We start from the raw sequence: 24,402 nt of genomic DNA on the forward strand, positions 1-24,402 counted from the left end.
ATGTTGCAAGAAATTCATCCTGAAAATGAGTCCAAATGATTAACAAGTATTTTCAGCATCATAAAATGAGCTGCATACAGCTTGCACAGAACAATTTGGGCATCACCATGTGTTGTCCCAATTTTTAGTTTAATATGAGTTGAGATTTCAGCATATGAATCTAGGCTTCCACCCTGGACCCCCAAGATGAAAATGAAATGTATATTTCTTGCAGCATGGTTTCAGCAGGGAGTCACTATTTTGTCAGGTCAGTTCATCCTGGTGTTACATTTTGTTAAGCAGCATAATGATGCAATTGCCTCCTATGATGAAGTGCTTGCTGAGTGCTGGAAATTTGGAAAATAAATGTTCATCTGGAGCTCAGGAAGTCGCTGGACTGAAAATCAGAATAAATGTAAATTGGCTTCTGTCATATTTTCTGCTCTTGGAGCAGTGGATGCTTGAGCCCCCAAAGCCAGTCCTGCCATATTTATGGTGCCTTGTCTGTTAGAAGTTTTCAATTCTTTTTCTTTTTTTTTTTTTTTTTTTTCCCTTCCCCATTTGTTCATCTACATACACTAAATCAGTGTAAGAACTAGCAGAAAGCTAGCTGGGTTGTTAGCATGTTTTCTGAGATAATTACCCTGCGTGTGAAGGGTTTTTGCCCATTTCCACTGCTTTTTTAATCAAATGCCTAACAGTGGTTGTGTGTTGACCATTCTACCTGTGAAGCTCTACAGAAAAAATAATGTAAGAGGAAACATTGCTATGGGAACATGACATTTAGGGCCCATGTAGCAGCACGATGGATGTCTGCAGGTATTTAAGTGGACAAGAGAGAACAGTCAAAAATCATAAAATTATGCATGTAGCTAAAATTCGGCTTTGTTGCAACAAACACACAAGGGTCCCTATTGCAGCCGCTCGCTGCTACCACAGCTTTAACTGGGCAGTCTTCAGTAACACTTGCAATAATGGGTTTGGAAATGGGAGGAACATCAAGAAGTTTTTATTACTTTTTTGATGAGCCTAGTTAAGGTATCTCAGCATGTCTTAGGGTGAGCTCTATAATTTGGATGCTATAAAACACTGCTACATTGGTTTACACTTTCAAAGTCCTGCTAGATCAATACCATCTGCTGTCACTCTTCAGAAGAGCTGTAGTAGGAGTAATTGACTGGGCTGTAGTTGCTAGACAAGACGAAAAGAAAAAAACAAAACCAAAACAACCTAGGAGGAGCTTAGGTGGGAACAGTTCAGCTTTTCTTGTTTGCTTTTTTTCAGTATTGGTAATCAAATTTGACGAGATACATTTATTTGTTAAGATAAAAATAACTGAAACAAACAAACAAAAAGCCCCCAAAACCAAAACAAACACTCACTTCTGTTTCTCAGGGACCTGAATATAAGTTGAGTTCCATAGAGGTTATGCCTGGGAAGTATTTGGAGGTCACCGTCCTTTTGATTTTATCTCCAATTTTAAGACCAAAATATTCCTTTGTGCCAAATAATTCTCTTAATTTAAGTTTGTGGGAACTGAATCATTTAGCTGCCACTCTTACTAGATTTATTTGGTAGTCAAAGCAGGGTTAGTTAATATTTTAACTACAACAATTTTCAAACACCTTCTAACACCCCCCGTATTTCATTGTGAATCTAGAGATTAAAAAAATACAATCTTAGAAAGGTAGGCATGTTACCCTTGACAGCCTGGTAGCATACCCATACACGTGCAGAACAAATGAGTCTCTAAATCCTTCCCCCTCCCTTCTTTGGTGAGATAAATGAACTTGTCTTTCAGGATTTCCTTTGTCGTCGTCGTCCCGTCCCGTCCCCCCCCCCCCCCCCCCCCGATTTTCTCTTGGTTCGTCTTTAGAAAGATGTATATACACAATGTTCTCATGACATTTGCCTGCCTTCCCTTGTGGGAAAACCCTATAGAGCTGGAGACTGAGATTTCCAAGTGCCGTGAGAAATGGTGAATGTACACAGAGAACTGGTGAAAATTATCTCTCAGTTACTTGATTATTTAGATTTTGTGTTCCCTTTGCATTCCCTAGAGCTATGTCTTATTCTGAGATCTCTGTGTCTGTAGCCCATACTACCACTCATCACATCTGTATCATATTTATTTTCACTCTAATTTATCTCAGTAATCCATGCAAGAAATAAACTGGCTGATAGCTTCTTTAGATAGCAGAGTGCTTAGATATGCAGATGGAAACCTGCTGACGGTTCTACAGGACGTGTCTTCTCCTGCCCCCTTGCTTAGGGCCTCTAAGGAGACCCAGGAACTGAACCTTCCCAGCGTGATTTCTAGCCCTGAACCTCCACTCCCCTGACACCTTGTCCCTCTGCTCTTTGCTGTGGAGTTGGGTGACCTTCCTGAGTGTCTGGGAACTCTCTGACTGAACAAAGGCAAGAGTTAAATAAATTTTCTGTCTCTCTGCAGTGCCCATGTTCTCAATGTGTTTGTGAAATTCCATCTTCCTGTAGCGGAGGACATTCATTAAAGCTCAGTTGTTCAAATAACTCTTTCCCATCTGATGCCGTTACTCCTGTTGGAAACACAGCCGTGGAGTCTGTGTCTGTGAGCTGAAATGTTGACAGAGAATTATTTTCACATCTTTTCACATAATGGATGTGTTCATGTTTTCTCGTTCTTTCCTGCCTGGTTTTTTTTGGTTTTTTTTCCCAGTAGCTAGGAGAACTTTTAGTTCTGTTGCACAGCTTAATCAACTAGAACTAACTAAATTTTAGCATTTGACAGAAGAGATGGCAATTCTGATTTCATCTCAATCTCAGCCTTTCATGCTGTACAGTAGGTAGTGAAGTGTAGACACCAGACATGTTTTCAGAAAACACTTTACTGATTACAGTGGTGCTAAGACCACTTCTGTGCTCTGCAGAAAAATGATTAGTGTTTGCTTACTCGTCTGGTCAGTTTTTCCTCTCCTTTTATTATTTTTTTTTTTTTTTAAAGTGATGATGGGCACTTCATGGGCTGGAAACAGTGAAAATGTTTGGCTGTAAGTCTGGCTGATGGCCTCTATTATGTGATGAATGGTTTGAAGGGTTTATCTCATAAATAATCTATTTGGCAAATCACATCTTGTATTCTCCTGTGTGCTTATACAGCCCCCTGCGTAGTACAATGAGAAAGGGGAGAAAAACTGGGAAAACTAACCAGAGCAGTGCAGAAGGAAAAAGCAAATATCAGGCATTTTCATACCATCAGAGAATCAATGTATGGGGCTTTCACTCCCTAGCAGCTCTGCGTGGCAGGGAGGGCTTTGGAACAATTTTATTCACTTGTTCTTAAGTATTTGTGCCCTTTTACTCTCCATTATATACGGCCAACCTTTCAGTTGTTTCTCTCTCTTTGAAAACTGTCACAGTGCCTTTTCATTTGTCACTTATGAAAATACTTTATTAACAAATGTTTAGAGCCATTTTTGTAACAATGGGAACAAACATTTGTAATATTCTCCATTGGCGTCCTTACAGTAAACATTAAGCAAAGTTTATGTTAAAACTTTGGAAAACAGTTAACCTTGAAAAGAGGTAATGGAAAGGGAAGAAATTACTCTAGAAATAGCTCATAGCCAAAGAGACCAAGGACGTTTTCACCTAACATCCACCTAAAAGCAGGAGATTGTTTCTTTCTGCCCAGGCAGCATCAGCCTGTTCTGCCTGCTCTGCAACATTTATGCTGCTGCATGAATGCATCTAGCATTTCTGCTGGATGAGAAATTCGGAATGGCTTTGGGCAAGAACCTTGAAGCACATGTTCCCCTAAGTGTTAAATCAGCTTCTTAGTACCAGATCTTTTTCTTGTGGTGCATTCCCATTAATATGAAATCATCATCAGAGGAGAAAGTTGAATCCTACAAGTTCCGTTACTTTCCTGTATTTGTTAGGATGAGAATGCTTCTCCTGCCATATTTCTTACATTGCAGGTAACCTTTAACTTTTTATGTCCTCACTCCACTCCACTACAGTCACCTTAATATTCAGCCTTTATCTTCCTATAGTTTCTCCCAGTGTGTATGCCCTGAGCTTTTTAAAAATGTGCTTCTTGCACAACTCATTGGCCCAGGACTGGGTAGTTGCCTTTTGCCAAGCAGATTGCCAAAGTGCTGAACTACCCCTGCCTTCTTATTGAAGTATTAATAGTTTCTTCTCTCCCTCTCTCTCTCTCTCTCTCTCTCTTGTCTTAATGTCTTCATAAGCCTTTGCTGCTTGGTCAGATTTGGTTCCAATTAGTGAGAAGCTAATTTAGAGAGGCATATCTCACAGATGGGTGGGCAACGTGGTTGCGAAAGTTCCATTTCTCTAGGAAACCAAGCAAAAAATCTGCTAAGCTGGTTGCAAGTTGGTTCAGCTATTTGTCAGAATGCTGCAAGGTCATTGATCAGCCTTTCGTGGATTACTCCAAAGGTTGGAGCAAAAATATGAGCAGGTAAACTGTCCCTCAGGGCTGGGAAAGAAAAGGAAGAAAGAGTCAGAGAAATATTTTGTAATAGCACTACTCAATGATGCTTCTGACATATTTGAATGTGGCAGTGGCATTGGTGTTGGCAGATGTGGTACAGGCTGGAACTCCAGTGTGAACTCTAGTCGAAGGAACTGTGAGCTGTGGATGAGTCTGTGTGGGAGCAGGACACCCCAAAGCATTTGTGGCCATGAATAAGTCCACGCCAGAGCACGTGTTAAACCATGTTGTGAACGGATGGTTCCCCTTGCAGGATGCGGGGGGTGGAAGGAAGGCTCGATTTCCAAACAGACAAGAAAATACCACAGTAGGGTGGTGTTCCCTGCAAGCTGGGGCTCAGCGGTTCACAGGTGTCTTTCCTGGCGTAGGAAAAGATAAAATTCAAACAGGATTTGTCTAGGTGCTGCTTATTGGAAGAGGATGCAGCGTATGTGTTGGAGATGTATGGGAGATGGAGAAGACCAAGAGGAGAGCAAATGGTGTGGCATCAAAAATATCTGAATCTGTTATCAATTCTTCCTCTTAATAGTGACTGCCACTCACACGTCCCCATACAGTAGTCAAATTCCTGTGCCCAAAGTGTCAACATTTTTAAAATGGTTTCCAGAGTATAAGCTCTCGAGCTCAAAAATCCTCCGAGTGACTTATCTCAAGCCAAGAACCAGAAAACAACTTCCCCAAACCTGCCAATTCCTAGTGCTTTGCAGCATAACTCCAAGGCCAGGTCCGAGCTCATGAGAATTGGAGGGATGCTCCCAAAATCTGCAACCAGATCTAAGCAGCCTGGCAGCATTTCTTCTTGACAACCCCAAATTCACTCAAGGTATCTCTTTCAGTAGTAGTACTACAGAGTGCGGGTTGGTCAGACATGGGGCTTCCTCACCAGCTCTGGGAGCCGCAGGAGAGAGTAATTCTTCTCCATCTGGTTCCACGTGTTGAAGATTATTACAGTTCAGCAAAAATGGTTTTCATTAAACTTAAAATCAGGCATATGAAACCCTCATTTAAATAAGAAGTGATTGAGAGATGTAACTTCTACTTAAAGTGCATCTTGATCATATATTTTTTATACTATGCCACAGTCACTGTTTAAATTATTAAAAGCAAGAAGTAAAAAGCTTCTCAGGAGATAGAAATGGATTAGATTAAAACTAATCTGGCATAACCCTTTCTCTAAAACTGCTGATTCAGTTTGTGCACAAGTTTATCAACATATTTGAGGATAAGTAATAAGAATAAATTCTTCGTGAATTCGGGAATGCATAAGCTTGATATTTCTGACAGCACAGAGAACATGCAGTGCAGTTTCAATTGAGAAATTTATGAAATTACAAATATTTCCAATGCTACAAATGCCAAGATCATTTTAGATTTACTCTAATTTAAGCACCTGAGCTGGTGTATGTGATCTGCAACACTTCAGCTTTTGTGAGCAAGAGTTGCAAAATAAGGTCGCAGTCAAGAACAGACCTTGACACAGGCATTGAGACCCAAATTTCCTGTGATGTCATTCATCACCTTTGGTGTCAGCACCACTGCAAGCTTCCTCCCAACCACCTACCATTACACATTTGTGTTCCAGCTGGACTGTCACCGACAGACAGTGAGGTAGGACCTCGGGTTTGTGACACATGCTGCCCTCCCAGAGGGAGGTACCCTCCCTAGAAGAGGCTCAACAAGACCTTGGCAATACCAAAATAATAAGGAACATGACATGAATAGATTTTTTATTTATCAGTGACAGCTCATGACATCTTTAAAAAGAAATAATCTGCGAGCTAGTCATGTGGTTTATTCTCTTGTTCAGTTGCAGTCATCTCTAAATGAAGATTGAAATGGTATTGAAAGGGGGTAGAGCTGGCAGGGCTGGCTAAACATGACTGAAATCTGTCATCTGACAGGATTCAGTCAATAGGCATTTATCGAAAGTTGTAACATATTGTGATCTCTTTATAAAATAAATTAGAGATCTGAGTCTAGCTCCCAGGCTCTGCTAATCACGTGGCCACCACCACCGTTACCCTCCAAACCGAGCTTTAGCTGGCCTCTTCAGACAAAGCTCTCGGGTGCGGTCAGCGAGGCTGATTACTTTCAGCTCCCTTGAGATGGTTGTAGCAGAAAGTGTGTTGCTGACACAAACACAGCATTGATGTATCTCCACTTTTGCAATCAAATTTGGGTTTTCAGAAGCATATACTGCTTCAATTAAGTCAATAGTCCTGGCTGCAGGAGCACTCCTTCCTATGGGGGGTGATATTTTGTTGGAAAATAAATGGGAGTATTGGTTTTGGCATTTTCTGTTACCTGATACATATAGAATGTCTAAATGTGCAATCATGATGTTAGTAGATATCAAAACACTGTTTATCTATCAACTACATGAAAAGAATGGTTTTTTCTGTGTACTTCAGCCAAGTGCCATAGCATCACATAGTGGTGCCTGTCTGTGCAGAGATCTCCTGTAAAGGACATACCACCCACAATGCTTGGCCAGATATTTCAGCCTTGGAGTTGATCATAATATTAATTCACGTCAGTAAAAAAATTCTCTGCAACCGACTTTCTTTTTTTAAAAGTTTGATCTAATCTCTTATAGCTACAGTAAGAGGCTGATCAAAGGTAGTGAAAGCTGGTATTAAAGGATTAGCTGGGTCACATTGAAATATGTTCTAAAACAAGCCCAGGGACCTTTAGCTTTACCAAAGCAAGTGCACAAAAAAAAGATTTTTAGGCTAACTCTCTCTGACTTTAAACGGAAAACAAACTGATGGATTAAATCTGTGACTCATTCCTTAAGGTGATATCTGTAGCACTTTACGTAGAGCAAGCCTGGAAAATATAAGCAACAATTGAATCTCTCACAGCAAAAATACAGTGCAGAATTAAAAATCATTGTAAGGCATCATTTATGCACATGCCCAGCTTACAGCATATTTATTCTCATTTGATGTTTGCTCATAAGTAATTAGCAGCTTCAGTCCAGCCCCCTTTATCTTTTCTTGAGGCCAATCTTTCCTCTCTTTTCTATTTGCTATTGACAGTATCTGCCACAGAGGCACTTTATCTCTGGCTGTCAGGTGAAGATGAGTGTTTCTTTGGAAGGATGTTTATGCCACTCTGTGGACCATATCAAGCTATTATTCTTTTTTTACCAGAATTTCCTCATTGTAATCAACTTAGAAACAGAGAGACCGTCATACAGATCTATACATTGCTCAGTGGGAAAAACTGTGAAATCATCTAGGTGTGAATCGGTGTCACAGGGGACCAAGCATGCATCTCCTGGCTTCCAGAAGTACAGTGTTGTGTGATTAGTAGGGCTAAAGGTTGTAGCAAATATATAGCTATTTACCCACTTGTGAGTGCTGTCTGCATTGTTGCTCTTTTTTGGGGTTGGCTTGATGTAGTTACATGGCATGTTACATTGCATGATTGGTAAGATTTTTCTTAAAGGTTTATTTCGCTGTAAATTGGCTGTCATGACTACCTGTGGGTAATCCTTATTGGGGGGTGATGGTGTTTCATTCCAGGTTTGCCTATCTGATGATTTCCCAGAAAGTTTCCTTAGCAGAAGTAAGCTTTCAATTCATAATTCCCTTCTTTAATGCATCAGTATCTTTCTTGACGGACCCAGCAACCAAACTTTCTGAGTGTCTGGCTGATTTAGTTCAAGGTTTCATCTCCACTGGGAAGGGGGATGGCTGGAGGGACTGAGCCTTCCCCAGAGCCTGGTCCAAGAGCAGCTGGGTCACTACTGGGTTGAGCCTAACTCCAAAAATTTAAGTTTAAACCAAGGATGCATGAAACTAAGTGGCATCAAATCTAATCTTAGGCAAGTTTCACCAGTTTCAGTCAACACTGAACCTAGTCCCCCAAAGGTATCATAAGCCCTTATGACAAATACAGGTTGGGTTGTTTTGTGGATTTTCTTTTCAGGCAAGACCAGGCTGAGCTGTAAATGTCTATAAGACAGTTTATGAGGATTGTCAGACAGAAAACCCGTATAATTTCTTCCAAAACCTGCCAGCCCGTGTGCTGGATCAGTGGGAGTGCAGGAGGATGTCTGCTGCTCATCAGACATTTTTGAATTAAGTTTCCGTATTTAACTGTAGTTACAGTCAAAATACAACAGCACGGGGCTCCCATCTCATAACATTTCCCATTCAGTCATAGATAAAGGCTTCTGTTGATTTTTCTCCCTGAGGGGACATCAGGTTAAAATTTTGTCGAAATCCCCGGCGACACAGTGCAGTAATCATTAATGTTCCCTGTGCCATGGCAGCCAGCATAGCCAGCCATCGACTGAGGCTGGAAGCTGTTTGCAAGAGATAAGCCAGGTCAATTGTATTTAGCCATCAAATATTTAACCATTTTAGAGATACAGAAAAATGGAGATGCAACAGATACAGGTGATTATTGATTAGCCTTCAGGTAATGAAGACTTCTCACCTTTTTAATTACCCATAGGTGAAGCTCTGTATACTGGGCAAGCATGGAGTCGAGGGTCTGGGAAGCAGCCACAACCCTGCATGCATTGCAGATTGCTTGTGAGGATGTGTCTGACACAGAACCGGTCTGATTTGTACATTTTCTTCATTCTTACACACTTCTGACTCATTAATGTACATGCCATGTACATGTGTATCCATCTTTTCTGTTACCATAAACCAGCACTAACAAACACACAGGCACAGTTATATTTACAAGAATAATCTCCCCCACATAGAAAGGGGCCACTTGTGTTACTGTTAGTGTGTGGTCAGGAGATGCCAGCAATGCAGCCTGTGGTATGGTCCCATTTCCTTGCTGGTGTGTGTTGCACCCTGTTAGACCATATCTGAATTTGTACACTGTTGTCAATGGATTGTAAGAAAAAGTTTAAAAAACCTCAAAGATGTCATAGTTACCATGACTCGGGTTGGAGAATTGACCTCTCAAGGTCTGTTCATTGTCTTCCATGATTTCATGTCTTTATGATGATTCCCATCATCACCATATCACTACAGACAACAGTGGCTTTTTCACACTGTTCCAAGTCAAAATCTGCAAACCAATTCACTAACATTAGCAAAGATGAAGGGCACATGGTTCTTTCCTGTCCCATCTGGCAAGGACAGCACATTTCTTTGTGTGTAAACGGTTAACTGGCTGGCTGCTGAGTAACTGCATCGTCAGGTTTAGCATAGATGAAGGTTCATCCAAAAATGTGTAATTAACTTTAGATTAATCTTGTTTGTTATTCATTATTCTTTTTATTAAAACCTGCATTCAAGGTACAGAAGCTGTGGTGTGACGTAGCTGGGCAGCACTGTGTGATGGAGGGGGCAGAGCGTGGACGGAGTCAAGGGGAGAATTACCAAGGGATGGTTCCATCCAGGTTGATTTCTTTAAATTATTCAGAAATTATTTAAGAGGAGAAGATAAAAAATTGATCTGATGTGCTAGCAGGGCAATGAAATGGTCTGTAGGCCCACAAAAAATGTGTACAGTGCATAATTCACATAGCTTTACTATTAAAATAAAAGTGTGAAAGAGAAAAACGGTCAAAAACTGCAGAAACTGCAGTGCAGTTGCCAGCAGATGACTGGTATGGGTGGAGAGGAGCCCTGGGGGTTTGGGTAGGGCCACATTCATGGTACATTGTGCCAGGGGTTCGTCTTTCCCTGATAATCCTGTTTCCTCTTCCCCAGTGCACTCTCAGACAGCATGTCGTGGTGCATTGAGCCTCCTTTCCATCTCGTGTTGTGTTATTCATGGGGCTACAGATGTTGATTGCTTAATCAAATCATAGTGAAATTTGAAATTATGAATGTCCCCTATAAGCTGACAGCAAAATTTAGTAAGCAAGATGAGAATACAGAATGAATTTGCAGGACACTCATCAGATAATCAGTTACGCTTTATCGTTGCCCACATTTACCGTAACCATCAAAACACCCTGTTAGTACCACTTAAGGGAAATTTGAACACCAAGGAATGCAAGCAATCAGAGGGGGGAAAAAAAAAAAAAAAGTCTACAAATTATTCACCAAAAATCAGTCTTTTATGAAGTTTATACAACGTTGTTATTGACAGAGACATCACCCACTCAGGCCCATTGCAGGGTGCTGTCACAGAGGTATATATGAAGGTGGAATTAACAGGGTGTTGTCTGCGTGTGCCAGGGTGAAGTCTCACACCAGGCTTCATTGCAGGTGTCTGGAGCTGCAGATGGCCAAGCTATTCCCTCACTCCCTTCAGGGCAACATTATCCTGTTTCTGTATAAGTGGAAATTAACGTCTTGGCCAAACTTGGATACGATTTTGCGATGTGAATGACTTTTATGAACTGGATGGGGGGCAGCATATGGGGTATGGTTGGGGTGTTGTATGGCAATATATTGTTATAGTATCTGAATACATAAAATAAATAGCAGGTGTGGACGTTTGGCACTTCCTAGCCTGGAGTGCATCAAATGCTGGTAGTTGAAGAAAGACTGGGCTTATGTGTGCATCAGCTTCTCTAATGGAAACCCGGATTGTGGCAAGCACAATCCTGGCCACTGAGCCAAGAAACATACCTGTACTAAATCATATCAAAGCATAATGTGAGATCCAGTTCCTCATTGCCACTGGTTGCACTGCAATAGTTGAGGGAATAGCTCCTTTCCAGGAAAAACTTTGCATGACTTTGCTACTGCTGTCAGCTGATGTCTGAAGGGCCCCATCTGTGACAGGGAAAGCAGAGATCTGGAGTAAAATAGAAGAACTTCAGCACTTCCTGCACTTAACAATAAATTGCATTTGTAATAATATAAAAGCAAGCAGGATTTTACAGAACTGCATGATCAAGGAAGTGCAAACCTAACTCATGGAGCTGTATTCACCACATCTGTATTTAAATTGTTGTTGTTAATAATATACTGGGATGGGCCTCACCTTTCATTTCAAAATGTCTCAGAATTATGTCCTGCTCTTCGAAAATGCTGTACTACCGCAATTACAGTTTGGGTTGTTTGGGACTGTTACGAAGGGAGGACTTTCTTAATTTCCTTATTTTCATATTTGTTTCTTGCCATGTGTAATGAAGCCTAATTTTTGTGCAACAAGGTTTACAGGAAATGCTGCAAACATTTTGTTTCACACTGAAAAACAGTTCCCACCTGTCCAACTTGAGAGTGACATAGTAGGTGATAACATAGAAATTACAGGAGTCATTAAAGATTGAATTAATCTCTGTAACTTTCAGTAAAGCCTATAAAAAATAATAGTGTATTGTACCACACTGTTCTTATTAAAAATGATAAATGATTCCCATTTTTTGGCTAATACTAATTTCAAAATTTCATTCTTCTATTCGGCTTTATGGTTACCATAATCTTGATGTTTTAATAGGTTTTCCCATAATAGCTACAGAGACCCTTTTAAGTGGCAGCCCTGACTTTATGGAAGAGACATTAAAAAAAAAAAAAAACAACAAAAAACCACAAAAGAGTTTCTTGTACTGAAAGGCAAAGACAAGGCAAAGACAAAATAGTATGCATGTGACAAGACAGAAGACCAGAGAACATTATTTTGGCAAATCATATTGTCTAATTATAATAATTACCCATAGCAGAACTTCTGTTCAGCTTTCAGTAACTTTTTTTCACCACTTGCTATAATTTAGAGAAAGTTTAGAATCTGCAGTGTCTTTAGCTTTGTTTCTTGTCTTGAGCAGAGGGGTCAGCACAGGAGAGACTCACACTTTAATAGAGTTTATCATCAAATGCTTTAGAAAAATGACAAGATGTGAACATGATCAGGAAAAGCAAACCCTTGAGGGCTGCATACTTTGCTGAGAAAAAAAAAAAAAAAAATATGCAGCAAGGCAAAGTGATGCAACTGCCACTACTTTGCATGTCTCATGTTCCCCAGGGTGAGTGAAGGCGCTGGGCTCAGCAGCAGCACCCTGGCGGGCTCAGCTTCTCCAGAAAAAAGGCCTGTCTTCAACCTCCTAAATCTATCTTCAAGTGGCTTGAATAATTTATTTCCTTTTTAATTGCTAAAGTTGATGGCAACTGCTGAATACTCTAAATTTTGTTAAACCATGATATTTAGCCATGCGATAGTGACAGAGGCCTTGGGTTCTATTTTTAAAGGCTCACTGTTATTTGTGTGTGACACAGAGTATGTGTTTGTGGTTAGTACACCTGGTCCTGAAACACAGAGGTGGCCTGAGCATCAGGGTTCACTGTTCACTGTGAGAGAGTCTCTGAAAAGGATAAAAGGAGCGGAGAAAAAGGCATCTGGCTCCTTTTTTAGTATTGCTGCCACACACATTTAAGTAAAACAACTTTGCAAATAGCAACTTGAGTAAAAGTCTGTCAATGGAGCTTTGAATCAAGAAATCAAGACTGTTCCTGCCTGATGTTGCATAGATGAATGTTTGAGGCTTAGAGCCAGCCTGCCACTTACTGCCTATCATGTTCTCCTGCCAATCACTAGCTCAGAGACATAAATATTAATAAGTGTACTGTGTTATCTTGATGTCGTTGAGCTTCTCCTGGAAGTCTCAACTGCAGTGGCAGGGGAAGGAGCGTGGAGAAGAGGTTAATGATCTGCTGGTGTGCCATGGGCTTTCCTGCCACATCTCTGATCTGGGAATGATTCACAACTCTGCGTGTTTGTGCCCATCGCTCCCACCATCCATATCGACCAAAGTCAAATCAAGCTTCTGCTAACATGCCTGTTACCTCCACTGCTCTTCACAAGCACAAATTTTCCACAGGTTTCTTTGCAATAGTGAGTGGTGTTAATTAATTTAGGATGCTCTGTCTCTGTCTTTGCACTGGACCAGTAGAGCAAATACCTAGCAACTTATGACCTTGTGCACAAAAAACTGTATTCTTTTGGCAAAAAGAAATCCATTTTTCTTCTTCTAGCATGTGCCTGTGATGGTAGTATGGGTATTCCAAATACCCAGGGGTGTGTAACCCATCAGCATGGATTTGTGCAGATGAATAGGCTTTTCATGTAGTCAATAGAGCAAGAAAAGTTTTGGGGTTGAATGTCTTCCATCTTGTGATGGCTCAAACCAGGGTGCATAGACCATCTGTACCAAAAATGCACAAGTAACTTATCCATTCTCCTGTCCTTGCCGATAATCATTTCAGAAGTGAAGATTTGCCACCCAAAAATCTTCATTCTGGTCTGTCATGGAAATCTAGGCCATCAGGGCAATGAAGAAAAGGACAGTATCAATAGGTCTTTGCAGTGGAGGACCAGGCAGGTGCCCTGCAGCTGACAATGGGATTGCAGTTCATGGAGTTTCTGATTCTCTTTAAAAACAGCAAATATGTGTCATAAATCTTCTGATAATATTCTGTATTTGAAACCTATTGAATGCTTTAAAGGATAAATTAAAAGTGTTGTAAATTAGGCAAAATTACATGAAAAGAGCCCCAAATTAGAAAACAGAAGTTTGTAATAAATTCCTCAAGGACGTAGAGTCTAATGTGCAATTAGAGAACCACGAATTGCCTGTTCCTGCTCATTCTTTGTACTGAAAGACTCTGTGTCTGTAACTTCAGTAAATGTTTCAATCACGCACAGTCACCAGGAGCCATCTCAGGCTGTATTTTAAGTGTCTGTTTACACAGTTGTTACAAATTGCCTATGGGATGTGAACTGTCTATCACTTCCAGAGCAATTAGTATGTGAAACCTTATCAAAAGAAATCCGTCAAGTTTGAAAAGCCATAAATATTGCACTAGGATCTCTAAGGAAATCAAAGTGAGTTTGATATAGTATTTCTTTACATGTTGCTGCACAAGCAGATGCACTTATAGATGCTTCAGTCTGCGTTATTCCCTGTGCTTTGTGTTCCATTAGTCCCATGTTATTTGAGAGAGAGAGACAATTATCCAGTTGTTTAAAATATTATATAGCAGTAACAGAGTGTTCCTAATACCTAAGGCTGTGTAATTCAGGCAGTTGTAGTTTTCCGGACAATGATTTGTTGTAATGAAAGGGAGGCAGAGCTGTAATATCAGATCTTCATCATGTTCCTAAGTTTTATGTAGCCAAATTAATAGAGTTTGCAGATCGCTTTTGGGGAGGTTTTGACATTTTGCACTCTAGAAGTAGGTGTCCTTTAGTTCCCCCTGCACTGGGTTCCTGTGTGTGGAGGAATTTCAGATCCTCCCCATTTGGGGCTCTCTTTGATCAGACCTCTCCACTTTTGCACAATTTTACATTTGCCTCCTGCTCTCCTGTGACCTGCTTACCGAGGGTTTCCAACCTGGCACTCGGCTCAAATGACACAAATATGCAAGACTTTTAGTTAAGGCAGAGGCTAGGAAAAGCTACTACAGCGATTAGAAGATTGGAAAGCCTGTCTTGAAAATGAAGGCAGAAGGGCTCTTGATGGCTCTCACCACCGAAGAGACAAGAACCCTCTAAGCTAAAGGCATCATTAGCCCAGAAGCACATAGCTATAGACTAGTAATGAAAATATTTAACCTGGAAATTAGAGGGTTCTTAACAATTAAAGTAATACCAACTTACAACAGGAAGTAGGAGGAAAAACGTTGCTGCTTCTAGGGTATATTTATGTATGGGACTACATAACCTCCTGGGGAAGGATGGGGTGGGACAAGGGTCGTTGATCCAGAAAGACCCCCCCAGTTCTGTGTTTTTCTGAGGAACGTGTGGTCAATTCACCATTCCACAGTCCATGCAAAAAACTGTCATATTGCAGAGCTCAGGTGGCTTTGGTGGAAACCTGCTGTATGAAGATTCACTCAAATTTAAATGCCTCTGTGCACTCCAGGGCAGTGAGGCTTATTTGCCTATTGCTGGATGCTTCTGGAGGAACAAGATAATTGTTCACCAAGAGGAAATTTTTTTTAAAAAAAACAACCCAAAACTTAACTACTTGCAGAAGATAATAAGCCAGCTAAGTAGTACCTTATTTGCTCTGAGTATCCTCTTGACATCAGCATGAGGTTAGTTATAATTAGATGCACATGTGTAAATATGATGATTAGATATTCCCACATAAACATAATTATCATATCTTCCTAAAAGTCTAAGCAGGCGTTTTATAATCCTGTTGTTAAAAATAAATAAATAAAAGGCAACAATCTATGTTCGGCCTCTTATATATGTAAACAGTGAAACATGAGGGCAGAATATATTTTCCAAAGTACCTAATGGTAGTTGAGGTCAATTACAGTTATGACTCATTAGAGTATTAAAATAAGAATACGCTTTTCAGTATAATTAGACTTCCCTTAGAAAACTACAGCAATCTTGTGTTCACTTTAATTCTTCAAGCATTTTCAGGGTGTTTGGGCATTAGTCTTAGGCAAATATAATAGGGTTATGTTGCATTAACCTCACTTAGAAACTCTGCAACCACTTGTGGCATCACTCATTTTTTTATTACTCAAGTAACTTCCAAAGATGCCTTAAAAAGCACAGAGCACTGCCTAATTAGTCATATAGAAGATTATAGTTGCTTAATTTAGTGTTCAGTTTTTTGCTGATTCAGAAATTCCAAAGAAAGAAAATGTACAGTGTGTGATAACATGGCAGAACCCCCTCTGAACTGTCTTTAAAGGAAAGAATAAGAATAATAAGAAAGAATAAAAGAAGAGTCATGAGACAGGCTGAAATGTTCATGACAAAAAGGTGAGATGCTTGTAAAATATTCTGGATTGGAAGAACTTGAAGCAGCAACAAGAATATTAGATCTGTGTGCAGGCTCAGAAGCGTCACAGTTGAAAATTTATATTTGCAGCCATAAAGATGAGAACTTGGTAAATGTTAACCTTTTTATCATTTCATGGGCTGTGATAGATCCAATTTCCCCAACCAAAAGGGACAGGGAGAAAATAATTTTCAGGGCTCCAGTTCCAGCTTGGGATGGACTGTGCCCTGTGAGGGTGTGCCTCCTGTCACTCATGCTGGTGGTACCTTGTGCTTCTAGAGCTCACATACGCGTGGATCTTCAATGAGTACCCGACCTTCGTACACCAGGACAATCGCCGCTTCGTTTCGCAAGAGACCGGGAATCTGTACATCGCGAAGGTGGAAGCTTCAGATGTGGGCAACTACACATGTGTGGTGACAAACACGGTGACCAACAGCAGAGTCCTGGGTCCCCCGACCCCACTCATCCTCAGGAACGACGGTAGGACTTAGAGGAGGGGGACTGGGAGCTGGGGTTGGAGAGTTTGCTTTGTTTTCTTTGACTGGCTGTCGCCCAGAAATTAAGAAATGGACTGAAATATTTATATCAGAGTAAACGGAGAGATTTTCCCCTTCACAGAGATTTAGTGAGCCTCAAGACCTCTGCTCTAGCTACAGTTCAAAGTCATAGACAGTGGTGGGGTTTATGATGCTGTGGCCAAGCTTTCTATTCCCACTACTGGAACGACTCTCGATATCCGGCAATAATTATAAAAGAAAAACCTGGTGATACTTGGCCAAAGACAGGAAATAAAATAGATTTTAGGTTTGGATATACTAGTTTTGCTCATTTTATGCAGCCCAAAAGTGAACAAAAGCACTTTGTGGTTTCAGTAACTGTTAGCTCAGGCTGTATATCCCAGCAGAATTAGTGCTATTTTCAGTAGTCTGTGGAATAATACAAAAAAGTAAGAAACCAAAAGAGGATTTCTAAATTTATAGGCAATTGATTTGTATCATCATCATTTTTGAGTTGATAAGAAAACTAAATTTGCATGTTAATTTACAATTAAAAATAATTGAAATTTGTCTGTTTAAAGGATAACAGTTAGGACATTTGTTCCAGAAATAAAAATGAATTATTAGAAACTTCTAGAAGATCCATTGTTACCTAGTGCCATCTGACAAAAATTCCTTGCTTATAAAATACCGGCTGGTTGCTGCCAGCCTCCTGACCGTAGCCATCCCTTTCACATCAACATGGTTCCCGCAGACAGGGAGTTTGGAAACGTTGTCAGGAATGAGGAAGCGCCGCGGTTAGGCTGGGAGAGGTGAAGACGGCTGTTTCCAGGTCTGTGCCAGATCTGCTCTCCATTATAGCAAAGGCTGCATTTCTATAAACACGATGGCAGTAAATCTGTCCCTCTGAGTCCAGGGTAAGTCATCTAATGTATGAAAGATAAAGAGGAATATTTAAATTTCTCTCATACTAACATTTTCAGTGTTGAGGAAGAAATATTTTTAAGTATTGCATTAAGAGGACTTTTATGCAAACCTTACCTAGCTGAAAGTGCTTCCATTTATCACAATCAAGCTTGATGTCTGCTTCTGCTCTGAGATGGGGCTGATGCTGGTGGGATGATTGCTAGGCAGCCTGATTGTAAAGTGCCTCGCCAAGGGCTTTACCCCAGTGCATCGCTCCTCTGCACACTCTGCTTTATTTACAGGGACCGATTGCCTTCCTGAGGTAATTCACAGGAATGTTCTCTGATCCTTTGAAGTGCACTCTGCTGTTTATTAAAGATATGAAACTTTAATTGAACCTCTGAGGGGATGGGGAATACATTCCTGAATTAAACAAGGAAGGTGCTGTCATATCCATAGAGCCAAAGATGGCTGTGCTTGAAAGCCGAACACAGGCTAAATGTGTATTTTAAAATAAGATTGCCCTAGTAGTACAGGCAAGCTTCATTTTAAAAATCTACAGGTCTCAATTTTTCATTCCACATAGAGTAACCCTATAAAACCCGAATATAACACACTATCACACTGGAGAAGAGAAATTATATATGTTGCTTCAGAAGCATGAACAACAGAAGGGAATAAAATGTGACAAACATCATGTTTCCACTGGCAAATGTGTCTTATCTTTTGTATTCATATCTGACATGTCCAGCATAACTTAATATATATGACATGCTATTTTCTTTAAAATGCTTTATCATTAAATTAGTAGGCTCGGAGGCTAGCTCATCAACAATTAAATGTTTCAGTTCCATTTAATTTCAATTAGTGACTTAAGTGGAAAAAAAAATCATAATATACCTCTCCCAATTAATTTACATGTGCGGAGCTGCTCCTCTGGCTGCCGCCTGGGCAGGCAGCAAGGTGCCGCATCTGGTGGAGCCCTCGTGCAGCTCTGGAGAAGTGGGGGGTCCTTAATCCCCCCAGCAGCTCCCAAGTTATGGAGGGGTTGATGCAGTTCTGAGGCCCCTCAGCCCTGGGCTGGAGGACTGGCATCCCAGTCAGCCTGACCCCCCTCCAGTACAGTTCAAAAAATTATCTGCTGCTAGAAGTTTTGAAGTTATTGCCTGGTTGACTTCATATTAAAATATTTTCTGTGAATTCAAAAAGAATCTGGGTACTTTACAACAATCTCCTTGAGAAATTTCTGTTTTTCTCAAAAATCAAAGTTATTTTTAAACTGCAAAACATTTTTGCTGTCGTGCAGAATGAATTCCTGGTCCCTGTAGTTGATACATCACCCCATTACTTTGAAAGAAACAAATGGTGGAGTAAGAGAACATCCAGAAGGAATACTGGTCACATAGGACCAAGAATACCACCTATGGGATTTTTTAAAATTATTTCATACTGAGTTGAAGAGAGTAAAAGAGAACACTCTTTCCTTTTGTGCTGATGATAATCTCTCACTCAAAAACTTAAAGAAATCCCAATTTCAGAGCTGTAGGAAGAAAAGAGTTCAGATGCCCACAGCTTGGCTGGCCCTGTGCTGCTCGATATCAAGAATTTGATTTGATTTAACAGATCAGTGTATGAATCCCATGGTGGTACCCTTACTGTAGCCAGCATTCAAACTGCTCATCGAACTGATGAACAGTTGGGCGTGCAGGACGGCACGCGCTGGGCTGAAATCTCACCCGCCAGAACCCTGAGGTTTCTTTTCACATTTCTTCTTCAATTTATGGCAGAAATTTTTTTTTAGACTCAGTCATGAATCATTTAGACTTTTTATGTGGAATACCTGCCATCTTTGTCGTGGTTATTTTACTTGAGTGTAATCATCTTGGAAAAACAGCTTTTCAGCATGTTTTTTTTAAAGCGCTGCTTGCTCTACAATGCCAGGCTTTTGAGCTGTAATCTGTACAAAGTTATGGGCATAGGGAATGAAATCAGATCCTGTAGGCAGATTGCTTTCCCCACCTGTGCCTTTTGTACTTCTCTTTTGCTTGTTTTCAGCTGCAAGGCTCTGGAGTTAGAGATCTCCTGATGTTCTTTGCAGCAGCTTTTTGTAACCAGCGATACATGCTCTTGTTGACAGGACTCGAGTTCCTTCCCTGTTGCTGTGCTGTGGAAGCAGAAGGTGCCTCTTATCCCATTAGTTATCCTCAAACAGCTTTTCCTCCTTGGAGAGATAAATATCAGAGAGGGTTACAGGATGGTGGTAGGAACAGACCGTGCCGAGGCAGCTGTCGCGGTCAGTGTGAGCTCAGACTCCCTGATTCTGTGGACAGAGGTTATCTGATGATGATAAATACAGTGTACAAAGTACAGTGTGTGCTAGGAAAAGGATGTTTTTCCTCTCTCCCTCTTAATTCCCTCCCACAAATGCATGTAGTCACCCCCTATTTAAATATTTTCATGTAGCTGTATAGATTTGTGGCAGCAAGGATGCTTGCAGTGCAGGTGGATAAAAGATTTAAATACAATGTTATGTAAGTGCAGGAGTCCCCAAAATTGCACTTTTATGGTTTGAGACTTGTCCTCCTGAAATGTGCACCCATGTTCCAGCACAGGTCTTTGGGAGTAACAAGCAGCAACCCCTTTCCCATCACATAAGTGCTAGTCTATAGAAAGGAAAAGAAAAAAAAAAAGATACAGTATTCTACATTTCCCAAGTTACTGAGGTTGGGTTGGGTTCCACAAGGATGGGAGTTAGTCTTGACACTACCAACTGGTACCTCTCGTTGCAGAGAAAGGGCTCTCTGAGCTATTTTCATCTTGGGAAATATAATAAATAGCTAAATGTATATGGTACCAAAGAATGAGAAAGATTCTAAAGCCTGAAGTAAGGTGTCCACGAGGTCTGTAGCACTTACTGTAGCTCAGAAGAAAAAGGAATTCAATTTGAATGCCAGACAAGCCTCCTGGAAGCTCACTACAGGATATGGACTGGAAGAAAGGAGGAAAGGGAACAGACCTGCAGCCCTTTTCCTCCATTTATTTAAAGTGTCTGTCATCTGGCTTCCCCGTCTCCATCAACGCCATAGTCTCTACACCATTCCCCCCTGGAAGGGCAGCGAGTACCCATGGGTGCCACCCCCACCCCCACCACAGCACTTTTGAGACCCTCTGGGCTATCCCAACCCTGCAGCAAAGACCAGCCAAAGCCTGTTAGAAGCACCCAGGTGTTCCCAGCCACCGCTCTTGCAGTACTTTGCTGCTTCTCTTTAAAAGGCATTTCGTATTCTTTACATCAGAATTAAAACAGTAACAGTAGGAAAGAACTGAAATAGTCCTGGAATAAAATTACCGTCAGCGACAGCTGTATGGGCCAATTAAACTTTAACATTTCACAGGTGTTGTCAGGAAATGCATATCATCTCCTCAGACAAATTAGCTTGCTTCTGAATTCCTGGGACTTTCATCCAAAAGCACGTTTTTAAGCCTTGAAATTGGAAGAAAACTACGAAAGCCTCTGAAATGCAAACATGTAGAGCATCTGATGTGCCATGATTCTGGAAGCATTCTCCAAGCTACAAGCTCAAGGTCTATTTTAGTCTTTTATTTTGCCCCCCATCCCTTCCACCTGCACAGCTAAGTCAGATGTTAAATCACCCCAGAACAGCAGAAAAAAATAAGGACTGTCTGTGTGGAAGTGGTCTTGGATTTGGGATGGAGATATCTCAACTGCACTGATGTTTCTCCTATAAAACAGAGATGGCAGAACTCACAGCATACCCTATATACATATATATATATATATGTAGATTATAATTGCAGTAGGAGCCTTGCAATTTTTCTAGGTACGAGTTCTGATTTTTAAGTGGTTAGAGTTTGCGGTAACTCTGGTAGAACAGCTGCCCTCACAGCTGGATGAGGCAGCAGTGGTTGCCAGAGCTGCAGGGCTGTGGGTAATGGTGGCTGGAGCCGATGTCCTATGGCCCCGGGTAGCGTCCCATCCTGGTCTGGGATTTTGTTACCACTGGGATTAGAGCTCTCCAGTCCCTGCCCAAGGCAAAAAAAATGGGAACAATAAAAGGGATGAGTGAAGAGAAGGCAAAAAAAGCCCGTTTTTCCTTCCTCCCATTCCTGTCTCCTGCTCTGTCAGATGAATAACATATTAATAATACATTCTGCCTTAATTTCCTAAATAGCCTGTTAGTGTTGCATGATACCTTACAGCCTGCTTTCCCTAAGGAGGGGACCAAGTTCCTGCTTCAGCAGTGGAGGAGGCGCAGGAGAAGGAACCGTTCTCCTGGATTTTGCTTGTTGAGGACTGGTTTGTAGCTGGCCCATTGTTAGGCAGGTGGCTCCTTGAGCCAGCTCCCTTTCTCCCATGTTGTTTGGCCACCATGTCATCTCCCACCCTCTGTCTGGCTGCCAGCAGAGCCTGCAGAGCGTTTTTTGGGGGGGCTGCTTCCCCTCTGCTCATGCCCCTGGGCTGTGGTGGGGTGGCTAGTGGCACAGGCACCAAGGAGGTCTTCAGCCATGTCGAGGAGGGTGATGGAGCCCATAATTTCTTCAGTCTCCAGTCTGAAAGCCAGCATCTTCCAAAGTGAGGCAGCTGCCTGACTCCTATCAGGATTTCATGGGAAGCATATCCTCAAAAACTCTTCCTTTGTCAAATTTTCAGTCTTTATTGCAGAACATGGAATCCTCTTCTGGGAAAAGATCTCAATAAGTTCTAATATCAGCAAAACAGTGCTGCTGCTCCCACATGTTCACACCCAGCCTTGCCCTTGGACACCACTGGGCAGTAGCTGTTCTTGGCTTGGCTGAAGCTCACCCAGCAAACATTTAGCACGGAGTCTGGAGAAATTTAGGCAAGATTAGCAAGTCACAATCAAAAGAGAGGATTTTTCATTACATTAACTGTAAAAGACACTTCCAGCCCTTCAGGGTGGCAGCGTTAACATGCAGAGGGCTAACAAGTAGCATGCCCCATCGTTCCTGTTTGTATACTATGTAAATGCTGGAGTACTGATGTACGTGCTGGCCTGGACGTGACTATGGAGGGAGTATTCGTATCATTAATAAATGCATTTAATTTTGATGACTGATGTCGTGCAGCAACTACTCTTTATATAATGTAGCAGCAATGCTTATTTACAATTAATGGGTTGGAAGAAAGATGACGTAACCTGCTATTGCACCAGAACAGGTAATATGCAGATCAGCAACTAAAGGTAGACTTGATGTAAGCCTCATACTGAGCATTTTCAGCTTTAAAACTCTGTGAGAAAGTAAAGAAAAAAGGCTTTTCTTGCATCCTCTTTGCGAAGCAGAGGGATAAAAAGCAGCACTGCCATCACAGGTCACTGTAAACAGCCCTGACTTACCTGAGTACCTCTGTGAACTTGTGCTATCTCTTTTCCATGTTACTCAAGCCATTTCATTTCTGTATTTGTGCATACTGGTGGCATTCATCTGGTCTGATCCAGCACCGCTCCTGCTTCACATCCCGCACACTCCTCGCTTGGCCAACGTCCAGGAAGCGCTGCGCAGTTAAGATTTAAACTGCAATCATCAATTAGCTGATAATCACTATTGGTGAAATTATATATGCCGGTTTTAAGACAGTACAGTGACTGGAAATGTAGCCATTTATCACGAGTATAATGGCCTTTTTATGTGCACAAATTTTTAAACACAATTTCATAAAGAGGCTGCCACGATACATGATTTACTGAGGCAGTAAAAATAAAGAAATTACCCAAAGAGTATATGATCTCTGTGCATCTAAATCCTTGAAGTTAAGAGAAGCCTTGATTAGCTCCAGTGCTTTTAAAACTTTTTCTAATGGCTATTTGTTCCACATTTCATTTTCTAGAAGGTGGTGAACCTCCCTTGTTATTACTTTCCTTATTTTACAAGTTACCTGCAAAAATCCTGAATATTCAAAAGCAAAAAGTAACAGAGCCATGAAGGAATTTTAATCTTTGGCAGATGGTGTGGAGCGCTGGTTCAGATTTTCCTCTGGCAGTAAATGGGAAAAGAGCCCACACTACACGGCTGTTAGAAACAGTCCATGTTTAAAATGAATGGATTAATTGGGCAAGTAATGATGTATAGAACAGCTCTATGCTAGCACGGGAACACTTGCGAATTTATTGCAAAATTTCAACCAAGCCTTAGCATCTATTTTATGTTCACAGGGGTGATGGGAGAGTATGAGCCGAAAATAGAAGTGCAGTTCCCAGAAACGGTTCCATCTGCAAAAGGAACAACGGTGAAACTGGAGTGCTTTGCCTTGGGGAAGTAAGTTCAGATCCATTATTATTATTCCTCCAGCTTCTCACTTTCATAGTGCTGTATTGTAACATTGTAGATTTCCTAATCACTCACTTTCCTCAGCCCGAGTTACTTACTGCAAGCATTCATAACATAGAAAGGACTTGGGGAGAAGGGACTTTGCCCACCAAAAATTTAAACTCCCAAGAACAAGAGAAGCTGTAACTTATTTTGTAAAGATGTGTGTGTGCATCTCCTGTTCTGAGGTCTCATGTAACACTTAAAGCACATCTCTTGTTTCTCGAGTAGATACTGGCAACACTTCCAAAATCAAAATGTGGGACTGGTAGGAAAATGGATGTATTGTCACAACAGAACCCTAAATTCAACTTTGTCAAAATAATATAGTCTCCTGGTTTTAAGACTGTGATAGACCATTGGTGTATATATATATATGTGTGTATTTATATTATATAAAAGCCACCTATAATGAAATTGCTCCAGATCTTCTGCCAGAGTCTTCAGACTGACCATGTCTTCATCATCCTCAAACATGAAAAAGTGTTAAGTTGATCAGA

General features: G+C 41.0%; 1 protein-coding gene across 6 annotated transcripts in view; it reads left to right on the plus strand.

Moving 5' to 3' along the window:
- LOC141964007 (contactin-4) overlaps positions 1-24,402 on the plus strand; it is a 340,757-nt gene that overhangs the window by 237,927 nt on the left and 78,428 nt on the right. For all 6 annotated transcript variants that reach the window (XM_074913777.1, XM_074913772.1, XM_074913774.1 and 3 more), the window contains 2 exons: positions 16,428-16,631; positions 23,749-23,851. In XM_074913777.1, coding sequence (XP_074769878.1) covers positions 16,428-16,631; positions 23,749-23,851 — 307 coding nt within the window. The remainder of the gene's footprint in view (positions 1-16,427; positions 16,632-23,748; positions 23,852-24,402) is intronic.

The sequence above is a fragment of the Athene noctua genome, chromosome 10 (assembly GCF_965140245.1).
Source record: "Athene noctua chromosome 10, bAthNoc1.hap1.1, whole genome shotgun sequence".
NCBI lineage: Eukaryota > Metazoa > Chordata > Aves > Strigiformes > Strigidae > Athene > Athene noctua.